We start from the raw sequence: 18,873 nt of genomic DNA, 5'->3' as shown, positions 1-18,873 counted from the left end.
TCATTAACAAATGAAAAAAATATATCTTTAAACGAATAAAAGGAAATTTTAGAAAAGACTTAATTATAAATGAGTTCTTTCTAATTAACCAATTTTACCTATTCGGCACGACATTATATATATATATATATATATATATATATATATATATATATATATATATATATATATATATATATATATATATATATATATATATATATATATACGTATATATATACATATATTTTTTTTCAACAAGTCGGCCGTCTCTCACCGAGGAAGGGTGACCCAAAAAAGAAAGAAAATCCCCAAAAAGAAAATACTTTCATCATCATTCAACACTTTCACCACACTCACACATTATCACTGCTTTTGCAGAGGTGCTCAGAATACAAGTTTAGAAGCATATACGTATAAAGATACACAACATATCCCTCCAAACTGCCAATATCCCAAACCCCTCCTTTAAAGTGCAGGCATTGTACTTCCCATTTCCAGGACTCAAGTCCGACTATATGAAAATATATATACATATATATATATATATATATATATATATATATATATATATATATATATATATATATATATATATATATATATATATATATACACAGGAGTGGCGTCTAGTGCTAATAGACTCCTGTTGTATGTGACATTGATGGTTCAGTGGTTTAGAGCGTCTTGAATTTTGACAGCCTACAAGGGTGGCGTGTTAAACCTTGAGGGCTCGAGTCTCGGCCAGAGCAGTTGCTATTTGCATATAAGGATACGAATAATACATTCGTAATATAATATTTATTGTTTTTTAATTTACATTTTCTAGAAAGATTTTTCTGTTTTTGCAATCATCGTTTAAACATTTTTAATTTACGGACGAAGAGGCATATTACATAATGGTTGATAAATTTACAATTATATTATATTATATATGTAGGTTCTTAGTGACATAAGGAAAGTATATAGATCATGTTCAGACTTTTAAGGATAAAGAAGACAATTGGTTTTCTGCTAAACCAGTTATGTACCGGAATCAGTTTGTAGCCTTAATATAAATGAGTTGTGACATTACATATACATTAGTTTAAAAGCATTTCATTATATCGCTGCGTCTTGGTAACTAAATGCAAATATTTTGAGGAATAAATTATAATCGAGTAGTTATCGGCTTCCATAAATATGCAGTAGAGTCCAAGGAAGCGAGAGACAATCATCCCAGGTAACAGCGGACGGTAAAGTGCAGGTGAGAGCTCCAGAACTGGCTTTCCAAGGAGCATATCGTGGCATTATTCGGTAGGGTCGAGTCTCCAGCGTTCCGTACTCTCGCCAGCGACGGATCCACCTGTACACTGTGGAGAGGCTGGTTCCACTCTCTAGGGATATCTCCCGAGCTGGCATACCTCCCAGCCACAGCCTCACGATCCTCGCTCGCTCAGCTAACACGGCTGGCGTGTTTATTCGCCTATCCATTAGGCTGACTCTGTTAAACAGTAAACACAAGTAACACAGGTCAGCATGCTCAAATAAGCGGCCCTTTAAAGCAACAATAATATTGATACACGTTATTTTTTTTAATATATAAACTTATTACGCAAACTTTAAAAGTTCCATCATATACATATATATATATATATATATATATATATATATATATATATATATATATATATATATATATATATATATATATATATATATATATATATATATATGTATCGTGCCGAATATGTAAAACTGGTCAATTAGCAAGAACTCATTTAAAATTAAATCCTTTCTAAAATTTTCTCTTATACGTTTAAAGATATATTTTTTTCATTAATGTTAATGTAAAAAATTTTAATTTTGCTCCAAAAGAATCTTAGAAAACTTACCTAACCTTATTACAACAAGAATAATTTATTTTAGCCTAACCCAACTAAATATATTTTAGATTTGTTTACAGTAATTTAATACTAAACAAACACAGTGAAATATAATTTTTTCATTAGGTTCAGAATGATTTTGGCGAAATTATTGCATAAACAAATTTTCACTTGTCCTATATGGCAAGATGAGCGTTGCTATTTAAGCCAAGATAGCAAGTTCTGCCTATTCGGCACGACATATATATATACACACACACACAAACAGTTTCTTCGAACCAATGCGCCTCCTCACTGTGTTATTGTTATTTATTGAGCTCTGTTTCTCGGGAAGACAGAAAAAAAATATTTCCCAGTTTGGGCTGGAATTGAAGATAAAAGAAACTTTCAATAGAAAACAGAGCCAGATGCTCAGTCACCATAACCATAAAGGTTTTTTACAAGCCAAGGAACTAATGTATGCGCCCTGACCAACTGCCTGAGAGCTCAGGACAAATATCCCGGAGAATTAAACAGGTGAGATTCGTCACTAATATTTAAGAGTTACTGATGTTCAGGGATCAATGATGTTCAGGGATCACTGATGTTCAGGGATCACTGATGTTCAGGGATCACTGATGTTCAGGGGTCACCGATGCTCAGTGGTCACCGATGTTCAAGGGTATTGTGAGACGCCCTCTTTCTACTATGGTCAACGCAGACGTCCCAGTGGACTTTGTACACGAGGTTTCATTTATCACTAATCGTGAAATTGGTAACATCTGTTTTTTTCTCGATGACTGAACCTGATAATTTTGAGCATGTTGTTTCGCAGGTATAATTAATAATTTCGAGAGAAGTATACACAAGAAAGAAAAACCTCGAATTATAAATATGCAAGAGCTCCAATTTTGAAGGCCAAACTCAAAATACTATATAAAATTATATGCAAATATACAGTACTAAATATTGTCACTAGCTGCACTCAGTATATCTTCCTCAATTCGCCCACATTTGTCTGAAAGATCGCTCTCATATATTGTCACATGAGATTTATCCAGCAATACGTACACTGTAATGCATTTACACGATTAAATGATGCACTGGGATCCAGGTGTACGGTTACCTTATGTAGTGGCTTCAAAGTGTATGGTTACCTTATGTAGTAGCTTCCAAGTGTGTGGTTACTTTTGGCAGGTGCCACGGTAGTGAATGGCTCCGGAAGAGCCAGCAAGGCTCTTTTATAGGGGAGAAGTTCCGCGCACTTCCTGCTTGCCCACTCACACGTCACTGTAAACCTTTCCTTTTGTTTCGTGCGTCTAAAATAATTGTGTAATTGATTTTTGTGTTTGTGTGTATGAATGTGTAGTGTGTGTGTGTGTGTGTGTGTGTGTGTGTGTGTGTGAATTAATAATATTCATTTTTAGATTCCAGAAAACATAAGATTCTTATGAGCATTTCTTCCTTAAGCGTTTTCATGAGTGACTCACTACCCTTCGTGAAGTATTTAACGATAAATCAGCACAATTTCGTCCCACTTTTCGTTTTGAAGTTTAACTGCTAAAATACGCCTTGTATTGCAGGTCTATATAAGCTCTATGTCGATACCTAAATTGATTCGCTTAGAGCTGTCATGTTTTTGATAGCCTAGAAAAGAAATGTAAATAAAGAAAAGTGTAATATATATTAGTTAATTTGTAATGGTTATGTCTTATCGCATACACAAGGGTCATTAAGCCTGACATAGATACTATCATCAAGTATACTGAAATACATTAGTTGGAGATCAGACATACTCTGAAAGATGTGAATCTCTCAGTAAATATATTCTAACAGTAAAAATATTGAGGGCGTGACACCCTTCCAGAGCTTCAAAAGGACGCTGGGGCCCATCGCATCATTCTTGACCCCGAGGTCTGGCAATGCTGTGAGAGATACTAGAGTGAGAAGAAGGCGTGGGCGAGGTTCTCCCACAGAAGGATCAGGAAAGCAAAGGAGGAGCCCAGGAACAAGAGGTAGAAGGCGCCCTGCAGGTGTTGCATCCCAAGCACTACTTCTTTGTCACTCTGCAGAAAATTTCCTTGATCACAAATGTGTTTGAATTATATTCTTATGAATATCATAATTTTAAAAACGCTGTACAGTATAGGAGAATAATCAAGAGTATCTGGAAATGTTTACCGTTCGAGTGTTCTCCAGAATAACTTGAGGACTGGGGGCAGCAGCTGCCTTGTTCTCCTTCACACGTCTGGCTTTCACGTCCTCAGTCCAGTATTTTATAATTCCAGCATCTTCCAGTCTCGACAAAAGATGTTGAAAACGTGAGTAAAACGGTACGCCTTTCCTATATGATAAAAATATATATGTTAAGAAACGCATGAAAAGACATAAGTGAAACTTGGATACAGGATTGACAGCAGAAGAATAAAATAAGTATACAGTGGACCCTCGAATTTAGTAGTGCCTTTTCTGTTTGCAAAACTATTTTTATTATCGATAAAATGTATATTTTGTTAATATTTCCCATAGGAAGTAACGTAAATCCAATTAAACCATTCAAGACGCCCCAAAATATTAACAAACAATACATTTTATAGATAAAAATAGTTTTGCATACAGAAAAGGCACTACTAAATTCGAGGGTCAACTGTATTTTGCAAATAATAAGAGCTCATTGTTGTCGTTAATTTGTTAGTTGAGAATATACAATTCGTTTACAAACCATTGACACTATCTTCATACTCACCAGTTTTAATATAAGCTGCTTAAGAGAATGAATTGTGTCAGCATCACATAGCAAATTGTTAGACCAAAGAATAATCGTGCCACAGACAATTTATCGAATAATGGTTCTCATGAAGAATTACTGTAAAAACAAAAATGTAAATTACAGATTTAAGAAACACCAGACATGGAATGCTCCTTGCATACTCAGCAGCTGATGTGCAACAAGTGAGTTAGCGCCATAAATGTACACAGTTTTCATCCTTTTATATCCACAGACCGGAAATGAGAACATGTACAAATTTCGATTCCCAGTGATGAATACTGCAGTATTTTTAATAACAACCATTGTTAGTCTCACTGGGTAAGCTGCATTGCGAGGCTGGAACATAAGATCAACTCCGACAAGCAAAAGGTACTTTTGGCATCTGCCGTAGATATACACGAGATAGCTTCGGAGATCATTGTTAATGCCAGAAGTTTCCTGGAGTCTTAAATCCAGTACGAGTCTCAGGACAATACAATATTATTATTACAGTGAAAACTAAATCTCGTACACCAGCATAAATGACATGAACGAGTCTATTGAAACAAAATAATTGATATGCATAAGTCAGCTAGATCTACATCATAGACGTATACAAGTCTGTTAGACCATTACATTAGCTGTGAATTTTACCTAAAACCCCATCCATAAGCAGCCATTGTAGTGACACCTTTCTTGCTGATAAAGAATGGTGTGTTGCCGTGGGAGTCAGTGTAGTAGGAGGCGATAGTAATGAAGAGGTTATTCTCTCCTGTAACTAAACTATAGTGGCCCTGCAATATCTTCTTCAGCGCCTCTCTCATGGATACTCTCTGAAAGACCAGGAAATACATTTTATTGCATTTGTACATGCAGTGGAGTTCAAAATTAATGTCATTTGTCAGTCTTAAGAACTGTTCATTATCGACGAGGCTCCCCACTAGAAAGGCATAACTGGGTTGTATTTCCAATATATCATACAACCAGTTCTGCAGTTCACAAAACAGATGATGTCGAACAAGGGAAGGGAGTCCTAAAACTTGCAGGCCAGTGAGTTAACTGGACCATATTGGACTAATAAGATTCATCCAACTTTATATATTTCTTTACACCATAGGGAGGTTAATATGGATGAGTCTTGTTAGAACGGTATGGTTCACTGGACAACTCACTGGCCTGCCAGTTAAAGGATTTACTTGCCATGGGTTCGATTCCCACCCATTCTGTATTTTGCAGTAGTGTTATAATGATTTCCTGAGTCACGACAATTCTGTTGATACATGAGGTTTGAGTAAATAGAGGCATGACATATTTGAAATCATATACCCATGATGCTTTTTTCGTATAATTACGACTATATAACATCACGATATGAACAAAACGAATTTAAACTAAATGGATTTACCTCCATATTCTTATAAATGTGCTGTATAATAGGGTCAGAATGCTTGGAGAAATATTCCAAAGTTATTCCTTTAAGGAGCCAGGGCTCAGTGCCCCATTTCCAGTTAATCAGCTTTGCCAGGTCCTCAAAAGTCTCAATAGGCTTTGTCTTTCCTTGAATGGTCATGTGAGCGATCAGTGATGAGCTGTATCCTGTAGTGATGACCAGACAGAACACCAGCCATGAAATCACCAACATCTGAATATAAAAGGAAATGTACACTTTTGTGACGACCAGAAACAGTTCCAGGCAACTACATATCAATAACTTGTCACACATGAAAGTTAACACAGTAGTAATGACCAAACAGATCTAATCTGTAGTTATTATTATACAGATGGGCATTCAAATAAAGGTTACCCTAGAGTGCTTGACAAACAGAAAACCAGCCACTCAGTATTAGTACCCACAGGGGAAATTAACCTGTGGCCTCAGCGCGTCAGTGGCCACCAGCTCATCACCACCAATGTCAGCTAATTTTAGCACCTTAAAGGCTATAAAACACCATTAGAGTGACTAACCCCTTCAAGGAAGGGGTGCCTCGCGTAGTGAAGAAGTGCTTGATCCACGAATGTAACCATTGTTCTCCTTATAGGATCGAATCTAAAACGCTCTCTATTACGAACACAGATGTAATATGACCTGCGTACCTGGTTGTAGTGGGAACAAAGTGGAGAAACCAAAACTCAACAGCAGTATGACTTATTTCCTTCACCAAATAGAGAAGCCGCTATTTATAGAATGTACACCATTGTACAAAATGGACAGTAATGTAAGAGCCAGAGAATGCACCGTGTACAACCAGCAGCCCCAGACAAGTTTGCCAATTCATGTGTCACAAGTGAACTACAATACTTCACAGCTTTGGCGGGCTTGTCCGAAGAACAGAGGTTCTGATATAACTACGGGGCCTCTACTTATCGTTAAATCCTTAGCACCAGGTTCGCTGGTCGGGAGGCAGCCTATATGGGAGTGTGACACATGCTGAATAAAATTTAACATACTCGTAGCATACCACACACCAACTCTTCCTCTCCTTATACCTTCATTAGAGGATATTTTCGGTTTTGTGAAGTTTGCAACTTAGACTATCTGCACCGCTTGTTATTGAATATAATAATTGATTACATGACCAAACTGGCGATAGGTGGTTATAAAGTGGTAGATAATAGTGATATTAATGTGATTCATTACAGTATGTCGTTAATTAATTGTTATGTTAAGTAAGTCTGTAGTCAACTGCTGATGGTGCATGATAAAGTGGCAGTCGGTTTCCAGTTAGATTCATCATGCATGTGTCTTAAAGCCATTGCTTGTGAAGACTTACAGTTGCTTTCACAGATCAATAAATTCTCACGAATTCTCAATCAATTCTCACATGTATCACAAAATTAACAATAGGTAAAATACAAGGTTTGTCGTGATATTGGAAGAGTAAAATATAAAAACACCATCAATATTGCATATCTAACGACTGGAATGTTTAACAATAATATTGATTTTTTATGTAGTTTCTTCCGTTTTCTATTATCAAAAACTAAGAAAAATGTTGCCATGTTTACAGAAGTTACAAAGCAGTTAAAATTTATATGAAAAAAAAATCACCAATATCTAATCAATAAACCAAATGCTCGTGGAAATTTGGTGTGTTAGTCATGGAATTAACAATGGCAGCACCTCTGGTCAAATTGAGCATTTTCACTAAGCTGGACACCCAAAACCCTAAGTAGAATGATAAGAGCCTCGTGGCTGGCCAAAATTCTCATTAGAATAACAGAAGAAACAACAGCCGCAGGCCTACTGGCCCATGCGTGGTAGGTCCATGTCTCCTATCGGCTTAAGCCAATGACCCAACTTAGGTCAGGTCACATTCACCTAAGGAAGGAGCACGGCATCAGACTTACTAGCACAAGCTAGTCAGGTCCAACTCGCCCCCACCCACACCCACTCATGTATTTATCTAACCTAATTTTAAAACTACACAACGTCTTAACGAATCATAATAGTTTTTCGTTTTACACAAATTCATACGATATACTTACTCTTCCTGAATCACTAACTGGCGGATCAGGAAGTGACTGTTCCACGAGGGCAGCCCAGCAGTACATGAATGCAGCGCTAAACTTGACTCCATTACCACCTGTCACCCACCGCCACGCTCTCTGCAGCAGCCACAGGATCATGCCCCACACTACCACGCTCACCAGCACTGCCAACCACAACTCTCCTTCACAAGAGTATACGCAGCTTTAGCCTCTTATAATAATCTTTTACAATAATTAAATAACACCTACTATAGAAAATATATAATGATGTGGAATACATTTCCCATAAAGTAATATAAAATATTTTCCAGAACATGAAGAGTTAGCGTTCTGTAAAAAGCAGAGAAGCACGTAAGTATCCTTTAAGATTATTTCAAAGATTTTTGAAAAATTGTAAAAATAATCTGAATTACATACTGTACTGATGATCACTATCAAAAAATATAATTATTTCAGGAATATAGAAAATAAAAGTTGTCTTTCATTATATGTATAAAAACAATCGTTTCTAAGTGTTTGGAACATAATTTTATTGAGACATGAAGAAACAAGATAGTGTTTACAAAAGAGGAGTGCTTGTATATTGGAAATTATCGACACCATGCCTAACCCTTCTAGGGTAGGGTAGGTGCCTGAGCCCGAGCCTTTAGCTCATAAGACTGTCATTCCCATTAGCCTCCTTGGGGCGGGGATGACAGACCAGAGAGGCCTAGCTTGTGGCTAGGCCTGGGGACAGTTGGTCCCAAAGATGAGGAGGTACTTGTGCCTCCTCCCATGGGAGACTTAGGTCTCAGTCACTCCCTAAAGAGGGAGCCAAGGCCGGGCCACCACTTGGAAAAGGCCCGGGCCGGGAGAATACCGGCGAATATTTAAAAATAATAATAAAATAATGGAAATTATGAAAATTTATTCTAAAAGAAAGATCTTATTCCTTATTCCTGACAGAAGGAAAGGTTGAATAAAGATATTACCGTGGTTGTTTTCTTTATTCCGATGAAAGGCTTTATAAATGCAAATATGTACTATAAAATATTCACAGGTAAGACATTATGAAAATTTTATTAAATGCATTTTTTCTCAGAATAATGAATACCTGTAAATGGCCTTATGAACGACAAGTTTTCTGGTAACAGTGAAGGCTTCAGAGATGTCACAGTCATCTGGTCTGAGGGATACATCCTGAGGAACTCTATGACCTTCAGACGTTCTGGTGAGGGACCAGCTGTGGAGCACAAGTCTGTCTCCTCACGTTGAAGCTGTCCCATCATCCCGGTGAAGGCTCCGTTCACTTGCAGACCCCACTGTTGTTCGGGTTCAGATCTAATCTCATATCTGTTTGCGAAACAATGGAGAAGTAATTTACATTAAATAAATGGGAGTATTTGTGCTGGTTTCATGATTGGCACACATACAAAAATGTAAATATATACTAGAGGAGGCCGAAAACTTGAGCAGCAGTCAGGGATGAGAAAAGTCACTACTGTACATTGGGAAAGAACACTGAATGAGAAAGTGATCGTCTAGGAAGTGGCAACAGAAAAGTATAGCAAGTAAGGTTTTCCACGGATCCGTACCGACACTAGTACTGCTTTTAGCATATGTGATCGACATTAAAAGAATTAGCAAATGAAGACGATGAGTAATTACAACTGGATCTGCAGCACACTGCAAGAATTGTCGGACAATTTGCTACTGAAATTTCTCTCTAGAAAATGCAATGTTATAAAGGGAAATGAAGGCCAAAATCTAAATACGAATTCAAAGAGGCTGCAAACTTCACTCAAGGAGTAAAACCTAGGAGTGACCAAAATACCGAACACATCGCCAGAGGAGCATATAAAACGGAATGACCTAATTGTAGAAATGGAAACAGACTCCATACACAGCTTAAAAATTGTTATGATGAGATCCACGAAGCTAAGATGGCCTGAAGCCATTAAGGCCAGGAGCTGGACTCGACGCTTGAAGCAACAAATACAAGAGAATTACGTCACAAAACACATAGGGAGAGAGAAAGAAGGACTGTTCTTACGTGAAATTAAGAGCGGCTGCGAATGTGTTGATCAATCTCTTGTCTAAGGAATCTTCAATTGTGATTATACCACCCGGGTCATTGACGTCGAACTTAAAATCAGTATATGGAAAGTTGTTCACAGCAACGATCCGCAGCTTGTGGCCCATCAATGTTCTTTCTTCATCTGGTGAAGTAAAATGTAATCTTTGAACTTTAATTAGTACACTTCGTTAAGTAAAAAAATGTATAAGTGCTCGTCTTTCCTAAATTTCAAGTGAAGCAACATTAATAATGCATAACTATTTAACATTAGAAAAGTAAATAGAAAATATTTTGAAATGTAAATTATATATTTCCACAACTGAATTAGGGAAAGATGTAATGTTTTTCAGCAAAAATTTTGGGATAACGAATAGTTTACCCAGGAAGAGATGTGAAGTGTCTTGAAGTGTAGGCGTGAGGACCCAGTGATGGATGAGTCGTGCGTCCGCTTCTCCGTTGTTGCAATACATACACCGACGGTACACCCACACACCGCCACTCTCTGTTACTACATGCAGAGGTTAAACACATACACACACACACACACACACAAATAACCCGCACATAGGAGAGAGAAGCTTACGACGTTTCGGCCTGACTTGGACCATTTACAAAATCATACTAACAAAAATGAGAGAAGGATTATATACAGGCCAGCTGACAGAAACGGAACAAGAGAGGTAGTAGTGTGGGAGTCAGTCAAATACTAAGAAAGTGGAGGAGCACTGCAAGGGAGCCAGGAGCCCTCTAAGGGTAGGAACAAAAAAACACATGGGGGAAATAAAAAAAAAAACCCAAGGCAGAGGAAATAAAATCCAAAGGAGAAAGAGGAATGAGGAGAAGGGAAAAAGGGTAAAAAAGCAGGCTAAGTCACGGGGAAGTCTCGTCGCTGTCTGCTGGCCTATATATACTCCCTCCTTTCATTTTTGTTAGTGTGACTTTGTAAATGGTCCAAGTCGGACCGAAACGTCATCGTAAGCTCCTCTCTCCTATGTGCGGGTTATTTGTTCATTGTTCCAGTCACGGTTTATATATTATATATATATATATATATATATATATATATATATATATATATATATATATATATATATATATATATATATATATATATATATATGTCGTGCCGAATATGTAAAACTGGTCAATTAGCAAGAACTCATTTAAAATTAAGTCCTTTCTGAAATTTTCTCTTATACGTTTAAAGATACATTTTTTTCATTAATGTAAATACATATATATATATATATATATATATATATATATATATATATATATATATATATATATATATATATATATATATATATATATATATATATATATATACATACATACATTTATAATGTGTGTGTGTGTGTGTGTTTACTTTCTTCTCTGAAGATCTTCCTGAAATTTGAGCTGTGTCGTGGTGGGTCGTGGAGGGGGAGGTCGTGGAGGGCCAGATAGTGGACGTGGACAGTATTGCGGAGACTATGATGGAGAAGCACATCCTTCACTCCTACCCTCCCACCAACCACTACCACCCTGGTCTCAGCTTTCTTCCACAGTGCTGCTGCCTCTAGAAACCTGAAGTTTATGGTCACATTATACTCTGCATTTAAGTTTGTTTATGGAGGATCAAATTCAGACAGCGAAGGAAGAATTGTTGATGTGGATTGGCTGTTAAAAAAAATGGAGCAGAACACGTTGATTAAAAATATATATAATATCGTGTTGGAAAGATTGAAAAGGTAGAAAGAAGAATAATGGAGGTTGAGCATCCGGCATGCATGGAAGATTTAAATTAAATGGGACACGAGGACTTTCTGGTATGTTGGGTTGTTGGAGAGATAGCACTATAACATTTAGGAAGGGATTTCGGAAAACCGGTTAGCCGGACTTGTCCTGGAGGCGGGAAGTACAGTACCTGCACTTTGAAGGAAGGGTGGGTTCGTGTACTTCGGAGGGTTAATTGAAATGTGATATCCACACACTTCTGACACAACAGGTGCTAAATAAATGATGGTCCCAAAGCTACTAAGGTCGGAGACGGACGTCGTGTTAAAAATATATTATCCAAAATCGAGATCCGTTTGAAGATTAAAAGTGTTCCTGATAATGCCAAAGTTATTTAGACATACCAGAAATAACTTGTATATAAGGTATGTTTTATTTATACTAAATATTCCAGCACAAGAATGTATTCTCATTTGCTTCAATTATGAACCGTAAAGTTAGGTCAAGTTTTTAAACAGCATGGAAACACCGTGGCTTTTAAACAGCATGGAAACACCGTGGCTTTTAAACAGCATGGAAACACCGTGGTTTTTAAACAGCATGGAAACACCGTGGCTTTTAAACAGCATGGAAACACCGTGGCTTTTAAACAGCATGGAAACACCGTGGCTTTTAAACAGCATGGAAACACCGTGGTTTTTAAACAGCATGGAAACACCGTGGCTTTTAAACAGCATGGAAACACCGTGGCTTTTAAACAGCATGGAAACACCGTGGCTTTTAAACAGCATGGAAACACCGTGGTTTTTAAACAGCATGGAAACACCGTGGCTTTTAAACAGCATGGAAACACCGTGGCTTTTAAACAGCATGGAAACACCGTGGCTTTTAAACAGCATGGAAACACCGTGGCTTTTAAACAGCATGGAAACACCGTGGTTTTTAAACAGCATGGAAACACCGTGGCTTTTAAACAGCATGGAAACACCGTGGCTTTTAAACAGCATGGAAACACCGTGGTTTGAGCACCAGCGCTAAATGAGATTAAGCAATATTCGTTGTAAATAGACGTTTTAAATACAGGTAGTTTTCTGATCAGGACGGAGTGGAGTCCTGTGACTGACCTTCAGTCTAATAATGCTTACCGAGTTTTATTTTTATATATAAATATAAAATTTAAGTGTACTGAGCAACATTTGAGATTACCTGTGCACTCAAGAATGTTGATAAATTAGACACATGTGCAACTCTTGGGTGTCTTTATTGAGGAAACGTGTTAAGTCCATCAATCAAGATTGATGGACTGAACACATCCACTCAAGGTTGAGGGACTGATTACCTCATTCTACTCCTGTTCTTCAAGTTTCTCCTACGTATGGACTGATGAAGCCACTGTGTGGCGAAACGTTTCCTCAATAAAGACACCCAAGAGTTGCACATGTGTCTAATTTATCAACATGTCGGTTCTCTGAACCATTCATCTACAAACTGAAGAATGTACATAATAAATATGTATATTTTAAGTATATATATTTTAATCAACTGTGTCATGTTCCTGAATTACGTACTGCAGCAGCAATATAGTTGGTAAATCTTATTTACTCACTGTGCTTATAAAGTATGCTTGAGTCTACCATCCTCGCATATACATACACGAGCAATCGCAAGAGAAATAACAGTTAATATTCACAACATGTCAATACATGGAGCAACTTATCATGGAAATATAAGCTGTTTCTAATAGGTAAGCAAGTATTACCTAAGGATAGTGGTGGTATTGTTGGTATCAGTGAGGTCGAGGAAGAGTCCCCGGCAGGTGGCTCTAATGTCGCCCCACAGTCCCTGGAGGAGGTGGTCCTGGACCAGCTGGTCTTGAGAGAAGACCGATCCAGCTTCCACCACCACCACACCAGCTTCCATACCTTCACTCAGGCGCCTGAATGACAAACTTCACAATTTTTTTTGACTTCCTTTTCTCGTCTATAAATAATTTTAATAATCACCCAAAAAAATATTGCTTGCAAAAAAACATTAAAATATTAGAAAACATTAAGATATTCTAATATCAGTGATATAATGTTAGCATTATTTTGTTGATTGGGAAACTTGATAGTAATGCATACGTTTTTAAATATTTAAATTATTTTCCTACCTGAGTACTGTAAAGGCAAGAGGTGGTTGAGGTGTACTGGTGATGACCACCAGGTGACAGCGGGCGAGATAGTGCTCTACCACCTGACCCACCATCACGCCCACATCCACGCCCATGTGCTCCACAGATCCACCCGTATCCACGCCTACGTGCTCCACGGCTTGGCCCACGTTCATGTGTTCAACCAGTCCGCCCACATCAACGGCGTTGCCTATTTCGTGAGTAGCTACGGGTGATGCGCTGATCACCGCCGTCATTATTATTACACGAAATTCGAGTAGCACCATCCTAGCCAGGAATGTGGGGATCCTGAAATTTATTGAAGTACAGTAGAGACAAGTGGATTCTTCAGTCATTACACATGCAGGAGGACTACAGGTCTTTTCAGTAATCTATTTATTCAAGAAAAGTTGGACTAATGGGTTGGCTAAACTAAAAGTTTCTTGAGTCTGTTAATTGTATTTTATGTGCCAATCAGAGCAACTTCCAGGCATCTGCGTTGTGTTTTGTCCTTCATGACCAACCAGGTGTTTTACCAGGACAACAGATGGGCAGTCTCGTTCCTGTGTATAACGCAGGCACTGTTCATATTGTTAGTCCTGCACGCCCGTTGTTGCAGCCTGATCTAGTCACAACTACAGCCGGATATGATGCAGACTGTGTTGATATGGTTCGTGCTGTTGTCTTTAAGCTTAGACATGTCGGGTGTTAGGGTAGCACCTATGTTGTTCTTGAAGAGAGTGGGTGTGATATACCATGTGGTGAGGCCCAGTAGGAAGAATGAGTCTTATTTTTATCTTCTTTGGTATGGTGAATATTTTGTATGCTCGTTCCCTGCCGTTGCTGATTTCGGCTTTGTGCCATTTCTTTAAATTATTCCCTTTTGTGTATTTAATTTTCAGGCAATTTATTTTGAATTTACTTTTTTATTGCTTTTATAGAATTATGTAAATACACTGAAAACCTTGGAAGTCAATAATGATCCAGGGCCATAAAAATAATGTTCACTTTTTATTTCCCGTTTGTGAAGTGGTGATTTGTTCCCACTCCAGTAATGTGATTATATTCACAATACAGCCAGGGTTATGAAAACAAAAGCAGCAGAACACTTTTGTTGAATTCAGAGAAATGAGAGATATCGACTTCCGAAAATACTTACAGTAAGGTGGGATGAAAATGTACAATTAGTTTTAAAATTAATTTATTGCTGAAGTGTTTCACAGATATTTTCCCAGTTCAGAAAGCAAATAAACTTTCTCACATAATCTGCAGAGTATTCTACAAAGTTTATTGCTAAACTTTGTAAACATTGAAGCATTTTGAATTATATTTATCACCAATGAATATCCATTTCGATCTATGAAGAATCTTAAAGCAAACTGGCTTGTTTGGGTCTTTGAAGTCAGTTGAAGAATAATGAAAATAAATAGACCACAAATAACACATTTAAGCTAGTTAAATTCCCTGCAAGAGCACATTGTTTTTTCTTTTGGATTCACTAAGCGGAAATACCATTGTAAACAAATTTAATTTACACTTCGTTAAAATTGTAAATAATTCTAAATTTTCCCCGTGTTAAAAGCAAAGTTCCCGCACACCAGTCTTACGAAGCACTTTTCCAGGGAAGTGGAGAATTATTCTCTTGAAACCAGGGAAACGAATTAGAGCAGCAAGGTTCCCTGCTACTGAGCTGAGAGACCGAGTAGGTATAGAAGTGGGCGAATGATCGCCTGCAGTGAGATCGAGTCTCCAGCGTTCCACAGTCTCGCCAGCGACGGATCCACCTGTACACTGTGGAGACACTGGTGCCACTCTCTAGGGATATGTCTCTCGCTGTCATGCCCCAAAGCCACATCCTCACAATCTTGGCTCGTTCAGCAGTCTGCGTCATAATTTTTATTTTTCGTTTTTCCATGGTATTGGCTGCCAAGAAAAATATGAGGTGTCAGCTACTCGCAGTAGCGATATATCATTGATTTCCAGTGTATTAAACTATATATGTATGCATATAAATAAATGTGTATAATATATAGGTACCTCATATTCCAATTTCTTTAATAAAAATAGAAATTTAGGAGAGCCTGAATTTATTACAAACCTACCAATACGAGAGGTTGTTTGAAGCTAAACTGACAAGGCATATATATATATATATATATATATATATATATATATATATATATATATATATATATATATATACAATGCATGGTTGAATTAGACAATCTGAAGTACGATAATGGTCAACAGTAATAACAGTAATTTATTTACATAAAAAGCACCTTTTGTTATTGTAAACACTAATGAAAATGTGTAAACCTGCAGTAAAACGTTTAAGTAAACGAAATGTTCTGTTTTATAACGTAATACGGATGGTAAGATGACTCTTATGAATGTGGTTTAGTTGTCGTAAGGGATTACCTTATTACAGCAACGCATTTTCATATCATATTATGCAGTACAATAAAAGGCGATCTAAACAATTCAAACCAAGCCACATAAGGATGGAAATCCTTAGAGCTAAGGAATTCCATCTCCATGTGGCTGGTTCCGCATATCCTATGAAGTGCAAATTATCACGTATACTCAGTTAGAATCTTAAAAATAGAAAATTTACGAATTATGGTTATGTAGTATTAAGAGAGACAAGTAACCAACATTTAAATTTTATTGTTCATCGATGCTAAAGTTCTCAAGTTAATTTTACCTATAATTTACGGGATGGTGTTTTATTTTATCAAACTCCACAATTCAGATATTTTGTTTGCTTTCAAGTTTGAGATACATAAATGACTTGACAAAAAAAATGAGTGGCATACTGGTTAATCTTAAACTGGTATATGTACATTTAGTAGAGACGAGAACAGTGATAAAATAAGAGTATAAGAACGATGATAAACATCACTAATTTTAAGCTTAGTAAACTGTTTATATCGATAACTCCATCTGATAAGTCAGAGTAATTCTTTAGGCAGTCATAATTAATAATTCTGGGAGAATTATCCATTTAAAAAGGAAACACTTTGAATTCAATATCTCTAAATAATTTAACTTAATATTTGCGAGAATTTTACACATGTCAAAGCACTACATAACATTTAATCCAAGTATGTATTTGAAAGCAAACGTTTTCTCTCGTTGCACAGAATATCCGCATTACATCCTCATTCATCAGAAAGATCACTCATATCATGTGACAGTTACCAAGTAATATATATATATATATATATATAATGTCGTGCCGAATAAGCAGAACTTGCCATCTTGGCTTAAATAGCAACGCTCATCTTGCCATATAGCACAAGTGAAAATTTGCGTATGCAATAATTTCGCCAAAATCATTCTGAACCTATCGAAAAAAATATATTTCACTGTGCTTGTTTAGTATTAAATTATTGTAAACAAATCTAAAATATATTTAGTTGGGTTAGGCTAAAATAAATTGCTCTTGTTATAATAAGGTTAGGTAAGTTTTCTAAGTTTCTTTTGGTGCAAAATTATAAATTTTTACATTAACATTAATGAAAAAAATATATCTTTAAACGTATAAAAGAAAATTTCAGAAAGGACTTAATTTTAAATAAGTTCTTGCTAATTGACCAGTTTTACATATTCGGCACGACATATATATATATATATATATATATATATATATATATATATATATATATATATATATATATATATATATATATACAATAATGTATTTAAACAGACTGATTCGGTAGTTACCTGATACAGTGGGCTCTATCTGTATGGTATCTGATACAGTGGGCTTCAGCTGTTCAGTTACCTGATGCAATGGCTTCCAGGTCTGTGGTCACCTCTTGCTGATGTCACACATAGTAATGATTCTAGCAAAGTCAGCCAGGCATATTTATAGGCGAGGAGCTCCGCGCAGTCCCGGCAGATCAAGGCAAAGTTCACCGTTAAGCTCGTCAATTGTTTTGTTTGGGCAAAATGTTTGTCATTTATTTTGTGTGTGAGTGTGTGTGTTTGTGTTGTTTGTTTGTGCAAATGTTAATGTATTTGTGTGATTAACATTGGGTTGTAGATAATGTACAAGACGCTAGGTCTCCATAATAAAATGTCAACAATCACCTATTTATAATCTTTCTGTCCGTTGTTTCTGGGGTTAGATACAATTTTGTGCATCAACTAACCATTGTCTTGGAGGAAGCATTCCTAGGAGATGCGATATGCAATTTATAGGTTGGTTGTTCAATGGGTTTTGAAGCCTTTTGACTACACATGAGACATCAGTTCATTATCAGTCAATGAAGCTTTTATCATCAAAACATTATTCTTGGTCGGAGGTCTGGTAATGCAATGAGAGATACTAAGGTGAGAAGAAGGCGTTGCGTTAGGTTCTCCCACAGCAGGATCAGGATGGCGAAGAAGCAGCCCAGGAACAAGAGGTAAAAGGCGCCCTGCATGTGTTGCATCCCAAGCACCACTACTTCGCTCTCACCCTGCAGAAAAATTCCATGATCGCAGATAAGTGTTTTACATTATACTTTCATAATCATGGAATAAATTAGTTATTTACAAACATGACAAAGTATATAAGAATAATCAAGAAATCTGAAAATGTATACCATATGAGTGTTCTCCAGATTAACTTGAGGGTTGAGGGCAGCAGCTGCCCTGTTCTTCCTCACACGTCTGGCTATCACGTCCTCAGTCCAGTATTTTATAATTCCAGCATCTTCCAGTCGCGACATAAGCTGATGAAAACGTGCGTAAAACGGTGCGCCTTTTCTGTATAATAAAAATACATATCTTACGAAAAGTAAGAAAAGACGTAAGTGAAACTTGGATACAGGAATAACAGTAAGAAGGAAAAATAAGTATTATTTTGCTAGTAATAAGAACTCGTTGTTGT

At 36.9% G+C, this 18,873-nt stretch overlaps 2 protein-coding genes across 7 annotated transcripts in view; both read right to left on the bottom strand.

Moving 5' to 3' along the window:
* Positions 1–825: 825 nt before the first annotated feature.
* LOC128695482 (glutamate receptor ionotropic, delta-1-like) lies at positions 826–18,276 on the bottom strand. Of its 3 annotated transcripts, none has more exons than XM_070095598.1 (12): positions 18,152–18,276; positions 13,989–14,297; positions 13,596–13,772; positions 11,487–11,686; positions 10,497–10,625; positions 10,094–10,259; positions 9,155–9,393; positions 8,059–8,243; positions 5,978–6,214; positions 5,227–5,405; positions 4,005–4,167; positions 826–1,462 (listed from the first exon to the last, which is right to left on the bottom strand). In XM_070095598.1, exons 1-12 carry the CDS (start codon positions 18,169–18,171, stop codon positions 1,445–1,447), a joined length of 2,022 nt encoding a protein of 673 aa, XP_069951699.1. In that variant the 5' UTR covers positions 18,172–18,276; the 3' UTR covers positions 826–1,444. The 3 variants fall into 3 exon arrangements, with proteins under 3 accessions (XP_069951699.1, XP_069951698.1, XP_069951697.1); XM_070095597.1 differs by lacking the exon at positions 826–1,462 and adding an exon at positions 1,768–3,889 and having other exon boundaries at positions 10,497–10,619; XM_070095596.1 differs by lacking the exon at positions 826–1,462 and adding an exon at positions 1,778–3,889.
* Positions 15,173–18,873, bottom strand: part of LOC138850933 (glutamate receptor ionotropic, delta-1-like) — a 15,950-nt gene continuing 12,249 nt past the window's right edge. For 3 of the 4 annotated variants that reach the window (XM_070095594.1, XM_070095593.1, XM_070095595.1), the window contains 3 exons: positions 18,587–18,749; positions 17,721–18,460; positions 15,173–15,911 (listed from right to left, as the gene is read on the bottom strand). In XM_070095594.1, coding sequence (XP_069951695.1) covers positions 18,281–18,460; positions 18,587–18,749 — 343 coding nt within the window. In that variant the 3' untranslated portion in view covers positions 15,173–15,911; positions 17,721–18,280. The remainder of the gene's footprint in view (positions 15,912–17,720; positions 18,461–18,586; positions 18,750–18,873) is intronic. The other variant, XM_070095592.1, reaches the window with a different exon arrangement.

This window comes from Cherax quadricarinatus, chromosome 50 (genome assembly GCF_038502225.1).
Source record: "Cherax quadricarinatus isolate ZL_2023a chromosome 50, ASM3850222v1, whole genome shotgun sequence".
Taxonomy (NCBI): domain Eukaryota; kingdom Metazoa; phylum Arthropoda; class Malacostraca; order Decapoda; family Parastacidae; genus Cherax; species Cherax quadricarinatus.
Note: the sequence above shows the minus strand (reverse complement) of the source record. Positions and strands in the feature narration are given on the sequence as shown.